This window comes from Sinocyclocheilus rhinocerous, unplaced genomic scaffold (genome assembly GCF_001515625.1).
Source record: "Sinocyclocheilus rhinocerous isolate Xijiao unplaced genomic scaffold, SAMN03320098_v1.1 scaffold1687, whole genome shotgun sequence".
NCBI classification, from domain to species: Eukaryota; Metazoa; Chordata; class Actinopteri; order Cypriniformes; family Cyprinidae; genus Sinocyclocheilus; species Sinocyclocheilus rhinocerous.
In genome coordinates, this window is record NW_015660051.1 from 1042921 (window position 1) to 1050534 (window position 7614).

Here is a 7614-nt window from a genome sequence, read left to right on the forward strand (position 1 = left end):
CCATCATCTGAAAAAAAAAAAAAAAAAGACAACCCACACCAGGAGTATAACAAATAAAAATTTATTTCTTTGTACACAATGAGTAGAAAGCAGCCAGTAACTCATTCATTTTTAAAACGCCTTAATTTCACATTTTGTACAGATTAAAACACGAAAACAAAAACCTAAGACATTAATTATAGTGTTAATATTTTAAATGGCACTGCACATGAAAATAAAAACATAAAAAAAGTAAAACAATGCATAAAGTGCAGGGACAAAAATAAAACATGTAATGTTTGTATTCAGGTCTTTTGACCTGAAAACAACACAACATGTCATGGTGTGTAATGGTGATGCCACAGGTTCAGAGGTTAAATCGGTAAATGCCCTGTTGTGTGGTTCAATATTACAAACAAGCCTGCAAATGACGTATTGGGGTCGTGACACAAAGGTCTACTACATACAAACAAAAATAATGAGTGTATTTGTTAATGAGGCAGATGGCTAAATATAGCTCAGGCAGCACTTAGCATTGCTGTAAAATCCACAAAATATTCTGTTCTGTAATATTCCTTCTGCAATTTTACAAAGCCCACAAATTCAGCACATCTCATTTTTTTAAAGGAGTAGACAAGGGAACAATTATGATATGAGTTAAAAAAAGATCATATTAAGGAATAATGGATATACATACAGTATATGTCAGAATGGGGAATTATATTTTGCAAATGGTATGCAAATAGGAGCATTTCTATTCAATGTATTACATAATGCTACATGATTTGCTACCATGTTGAAGCTCTATATATATTAATTTGTATAATGCTTAATAAATAATCTCCCTTTCTATAGGCTTAAAATCATTTTCTTAATCAGTATTTTTTGTCTTTCTTTCTTGTAAAAATATCTAATATTTAAAATAGGAGTCATTTATTTGAGAAACAATTTTGTTTGATTTTATTACTTGTTTTCAGAGAATATATTGAATCCTTTTTATTCTTACCCGATTAGACATTTGATTTGGACATTTATTAAGTAAAATAAACTCAAGATCTGAAATTTAGTAAATTAAATTTTCTGCTATTTTACTTAAGATGTAAAATATGTTTTCAAATAATATATGACTTAGAACAGCCAACTGGGGGCAAAAAAAAGAACTTAATTATGAATTGTATATTCTTTGAAAACTTGTCTTAATATTAAATTTAATGTGCGTGTGTGTGTATATATATATATATATATATATACATACACACACACTAAATTTACAATTACAATTAAGTTTTTTTTTTTACCCACATCCTTAAAACAAGATATATATCTAATTATATGGGGCGGAGGGGACCTGAGTCCCCCACCCTCCCTCTTCCTCCATATGCTTATTTGTATCTCCTCCATTATGAAGTCACCCCACCTTTCTAAAGACCAACCTGCAGCGCCGTGTCCTTGGGGACCGTTCCTTAGCAACCGCATCAAAACAAACAGACAGCTCGCCACTGTGATGTAAAATGAGATCACAATGTATGCAAAGGGAAGCCGGTGATGTCGCAGTGGGATTCAAGCAAAACCTACAGTGCAACAGGGGTCACTTTGTTTTTAGTTTTTTATGGAGAAGGGGAGAGCGAGCAATCGCTGTACTTCTAACATGTTTGCCAAAACAAATGGAGAACATCTCTTGCTCTCTCAGCTGCAATAATCTCATTCCTGTTTGCAGGGGCTGCAGTGCCACAACCCATCACAGTGAATATTTACATACTTTTCTCTTTCCCATTTGCAGTCTTTCTTTCACACCGTATCTCTTCCCGCTCACTATCTTTTTCTCTTTTCTACTCGCTACACCCCCAGCATCTTCTCTGCTCATATAAATCTGACACCCCACAGTAAATCACTCCACAAAAAAAACTATATTTTGTTTACAAAGAGTGTGATCCATTTGCTGTCCTCCTCCCTTGGCATAATGTAAAATAATCCTTCTACACACTTCCTCCTCCTTAGATTGTGGAAATGCTGAGATCTGGAGAACAGCATTTGGTAAACAAAATACTTACATCTGGAAGACGACAATAAGACAGAGATATGTAAGGCTGGTATTCTTTAGAAAAAAAATAGCTTTGAAGTCTTAAGGCATAATAAGACCTGTGCTCAGTTTAAATGAGTCAGGCTGTGACTTGAGTGTAAAAGAGCCTCCCACGCCAAAGTGAAAAGGGCTGAAACAGGCGTTGAGTCGTCTCCTTGGGTATCTACTTTCTTGTTCATACCACGCTGGACAGCTGTAATTTAACGGCAAGTGCTCTGACAACAAATCTACACTACAAATCTCCATTCCTGAAAGACCTTTCCCTTGTGACCAGAAAACCAACAGCTGAGAAATCCTTTCTGTACGAGTGGCTACACTGCAAAAAAAAAATCCATTTATTAATCAAGGTTTAGTCTTGTTTTCCAATAAAAATACCTAAACATCTTTAAAACAGGAAACATAATCTCAGGGAATTTTTAATTTAAGTTTTTTTTTCCCCTCCTTGATTTAAGCAGAAATCTCACTAAATTTAGTTAGAAATGTTTTGGGTTCAGTAAAAGTTATGCTCAATCGACAACATTCATTGCACAATGTCTGTTACCACAGAAAATAATTTAAACTTGCCTCACAGTTTTTAAAAACAAAATAGGCATATTTTTAAATCAGGCACAAATCAATTTTTTTGATGGTTGAATTAGGAAAAATAAGCTGTTCCCTGTTAAATAATATCTTAAAGGGGTCATATGATGCAATTTCAATTTTTCCTTTCTCTTTGGAGTGTTACAAGCTCTTGGTGCATAAAGAAGATCTGTAAAGTTGCAAAGACTAAAGTCTCAAATCCAAAGAGATATTCTTTATAAAAGTTAAGAGTCAACCACGCCTACCTAAAACGGCTCGTTCTAACACGCCCCTAAAAATCGACGCGTTTCAGAAAGGCGGGGCATAGAGGAGAAACAATAATGTACAGTATGTGGAAAATAATGTGTTTTTTGAACCTTAAACCGCATAAACACATTTCATTACACTAAATACACAAAATAATGTTCTTTTTAGCAGCATCATATGACCCCTTTAACAAATTTAAATACACTCTCACATAGAAAAGAGTAAGGGGGTGGTATGATTTTGCTTGTTTGTTTGTTTGTTTGTTTGAAAGAAGTCTGTTATGCTCACCATGGCTGCATTTCTTTAAAAAAGTGTAACTGTAAAATATTATTATTATTTGTGATTAAAAACAATGCAAAAATACTGATCAAGAAAACAATTTTTGCAGTGCATCTGAGTGTATATATATATATATAAGATTGATGGAACAGTACTATATGAAAGAGAGAAAGAGCAGGGAAAAAAAGAGAAGGAACATCAGGGCAGGAGCACAATGCTCATGGGCACTTTGGCATCTTAAATAAATGATAGCCTCAACCAAAGACGTGTCATCCTTACAGTGTAAATAAGCTTGCTGTGTGTTCCGACAGTTCAGGACTATCTGCTCTTTTCTGCTTCACAGAACAAGGGCCACGCATTACCAAGCATGACTTACCATCGGTATATGTGTATATTTGTGTTTATGTGCATGAGTGAGTCACAGAAAATAGTAAACCATTTTAAAATTGAAAAAACAACAAAAAAAAAAACATACACACAGATAAGTTGCTGGCACAGGGATACCTAAAGAGAGAACCCCTTCTGCGTGGTGTAAGTCCTGTTTGTGGTTCTTGTGCTGTACTGATGAAGCCACACACCTTGCATTACTACACGGGTTAGCACAGTGTCCGGATCAGTGCAGGCCTTTGGCACCATGTAAACATTAGTTCGTTTAGTTAGCACTCAGATATCCCACAGCTCTTTGGGAAATGGACGCAGGTTGAGAAGGTTGTCTTGAAACTCTTCTCGTAGCCCCGTCGTCTGTCCATGGATTCACCTGCCCTGAAAAATTTAAGAAGGGTGTTACATCATCTAGACAGATCGATAGAAAGCGGAAACATCAAATGCAAAGATCAAAAATGTTTTCAAATGTAGTTCCCTTTAACACACTGGACAGCAGGCAGTTTTAAGTAATAAACCTGTATGATTTTCTTTTCTTTCGTGGAGCTCAAATGTCTTCTGAAGACTGTCAGGAACATACAGGAAGTCGTTTTTGCTGAATATCTTCCTGTTTTACAAGGGCCACGCATTACCAAGCATGACTTACCATCGGTATATGTGTATATTTGTGTTTATGTGCATGAATGAGTCACAGAAAATAGTAAACCATTTTAAAATTGAAAAAACAAACAAAAAAAAAACATACACACAGATAAGTTGCTGGCACAGGGATACCTAAAGAGAGAACCCCTTCTGCGTGGTGTAAGTCCTGTTTGTGGTTCTTGTGCTGTACTGATGAAGCCACACACCTTGCATTACTACACGGGTTAGCACAGTGTCCGGATCAGTGCAGGCCTTTGGCACCATGTAAACATTAGTTCGTTTAGTTAGCACTCAGATATCCCACAGCTCTTTGGGAAATGGACGCAGGTTGAGAAGGTTGTCTTGAAACTCTTCTCGTAGCCCCGTCGTCTGTCCATGGATTCACCTGCCCTGAAAAATTTAAGAAGGGTGTTACATCATCTAGACAGATCGATAGAAAGCGGAAACATCAAATGCAAAGATCAAAAATGTTTTCAAATGTAGTTCCCTTTAACACACTGGACAGCAGGCAGTTTTAAGTAATAAACCTGTATGATTTTCTTTTCTTTCGTGGAGCTCAAATGTCTTCTGAAGACTGTCAGGAACATACAGGAAGTCGTTTTTGCTGAATATCTTCCTGTTTTAGCTCTCAAATGATTTCTGTGTGCTGGGTGCGTCACGTAAGATTTGAAATTAATTATGTCCAACATCATTGGTTCTTAAGTGTATCGTAGCCAATTGAGATGTGCTTGAAAGAGAAATAATTAAATTGAGAATTAAACAATGACTTTTCAGCCTGGTTTTCACACAAATCATATCATACGGCTTCACAAGACTTTGAATACAGTGCATGAGTCATACGGACCATGTTTTTATAGTACATTTATAATGCTTTTTATAGCAGTATAAATCACCATTCCCTTACAGATTCTGCTAAACTTCTATCGTGTTTCATGAATGAAAAATCATACAGGTTTGAAATGTCACAAGGTGAAATACTCCTTATATAAGCTTATATAATTCATAAATAATGAAACTATAAGCAAACCTGCACAATTATAGGCCTCTGAGTTTTGCATCAGGTTCCTCATGGACCTGGCTCAGATGGGAAAACGTTCCTCAGCTGTTCGATTACCTGCTGCAGCTGCAGTACGGTGAGTTTTGCATCAGGTTCCTCATGGACCTGGCTCAGATGGGAAGACGTTCCTCAGCTGTTCGATTACCTGCTGCAGCTGCAGTACGGTGTCCTGCTCGTAATCCAAATACTCACCTACACAACATTAAATGCTACAATAAACATGACCTCAACTAAATGCATCGCAAGTTTACAGCAACATATAAGCCTTATTCAAACAAGTCACATCCATTTGAATCCCATTATTGGCTGATGTTGGCAGGATGACAGGAAATGGCAGTTGTTCCAGGTCTTACCTGCAGCTTCTGTGTCTGTGGTCTCTCTGCTGGGAGGCTCCCCCTGGTGGTCACCCCCTGACACAGGAGAGGACAGAGAGGAAGGAGCTGAGCCATTGGCCTCCGAGTCATCTTTGGGCTGGTAGACATGACAAAATCATGAGAGAGCAAGAAAGCAATCAAATCCTAATCAACACAGTTCAGAACAGAATCCAGCCACATTGCTCTATCATTTCTGCAGTATGAACATGACCGTTCAAAAGTGTGGGGTTAGTATAATTTTGTTTTTATTCAGCAAGGAAGCATTAAATTGATCAAAAAAGACAGTGCAGATATTTATAATGCTACAAAGGAATTCTATTTCAAATAAATGCTGTTTTCTAACTATTATATTCATTACAGTTTCCACAAAAATATCAAGCCACACAACTGTATTCAACATTCATAATAATAATAAATGTTTCTTGAGCAGCAAATCAGCATATTAGAATGATTTCTGAAGGATCACTGACACTGAGGACTGGAGTAATGGCTGCTGAAAATTCAGCTTTACCATCACAGGAATAAAAAAATATATATTCAAATAGAAAAGAGTTATATAAATTGTAATAATATTGTACAGTATTACTGTTCTTATTGTATTTTTTATATAAATGCTGCCTTGGTGAAAATAAGAGACTTATTTCAAAAACATTAAAAAATAATCTTCCAAACCCCTTCTGAACAATATTACATAGTTCTTTTTCTAAATCTCATTTCATTTTTATATTTAATTTGATAAAATTTTAAATAAAATAAATATTGTAATACTGCACATAGCATTACATATACTGTACAAAGCATGTGTATACCCACAGATGTTCATAACTGTATACTAATAAATAGTATAGGCAATATATACTGTTCAGTATGCAGTTTACTAGCCTAGCAAAATAACAAAATACTATTGTTGGGTTCTTTGATGAGAAAAACAAGTTTTCAAATGCTGTCAAAAATCCAAACTTCTGTTTATCGAGCAGGGATTTGGCCCCTTTTCCATACATTACAAAAATGGTGTATTTTCTTGAGGGATGAAATAAACTGATACGAATCAAGAGAACACTAGCTTTTTTGAGAGAGGGAGATGAGTTGATTGAGGCTGTTTGCATGAATACCTCAAATTTATTCCAAGTTAAACTCTTTTATCGCCTTGCAGAGATGTCCACAGAGGTAAGACTGTAACTTTCCCAGCGACTTTCTAAGGGTGCAGAACGAAGAGTTCATATCTCCACAATCCCTGCACATTATTGCTTCCCCATGACACATCTCTCGCTCATTTTTATAGGTTAAGTCGATCTCTCTCCCCCTGTTCCTTCCCTCTATTTCCGTCTAATTCCTTTTCGCCTACAGCTACAGCCTCAGTGTTTTTGCTCCGCTCTTTCATTCCATCCAGCCTGCCAATCATACCTCTGCAGCACTACCTCTCTTTTTTCTGCACAACCACCTCTTATCCCATTCACTCAGCACTGCCTGAGCTTTTCTTTTCCCTCCTCGGCCTGCTTTCTGTCTTTCTTTGACTAAAGAAAAGAATCCTTTTTCTGCCCACTCTATTCTGTCATCTCGCTCCTTAAAGTCGGCATGAAACGGAAGTTGCGATTGTCTTTTCTTCTCTACTGTGACGTATATACGAGTAAAACGGCATCTGAAATGAGAGGGCAGGACTTGATTTCGTCCTTCGGGAACTGATTGGATCGTTGGAAGTTGGGGCGTTGCTAACAAAATGGAGGCAGATCTGAATGCCAGTTTGCAGTTAGTGGTGGGGGTTTTCTCTCCACTGGATTCACCGCCGACACCCAAGCATCAATAAATGTTTTATTTATTAAGGATGACAACGACGATCAATGGCACAAAACATGCCTAAACAGCGCGCGCGCACGAGAGAGAGAGAGACTGCCTGAATGACTGAGCAGGTCCTCCATCAGGTTAAGTCATATTCATGAAAAAAATTCGTTTGCAATGTCCTAAGAGTAATGTTGTCGTAATATCCTAATATCTTTTCA

General features: G+C 36.9%; 1 protein-coding gene across 1 annotated transcript in view; it reads right to left on the reverse strand.

Annotated features, from left to right (window-relative positions):
• Window positions 1-5340: 5340 nt before the first annotated feature.
• The window catches only part of LOC107724836 (dystrophin-related protein 2-like), a 162943-nt gene continuing 160669 nt past the window's right edge, over window positions 5341-7614 (reverse strand). Inside the window, exons 21-22 of the mRNA XM_016533913.1 lie at window positions 5597-5714; window positions 5341-5435 (exon numbers count right to left, since the gene is read on the reverse strand). Coding sequence (XP_016389399.1) covers window positions 5341-5435; window positions 5597-5714 — 213 coding nt within the window. The remainder of the gene's footprint in view (window positions 5436-5596; window positions 5715-7614) is intronic.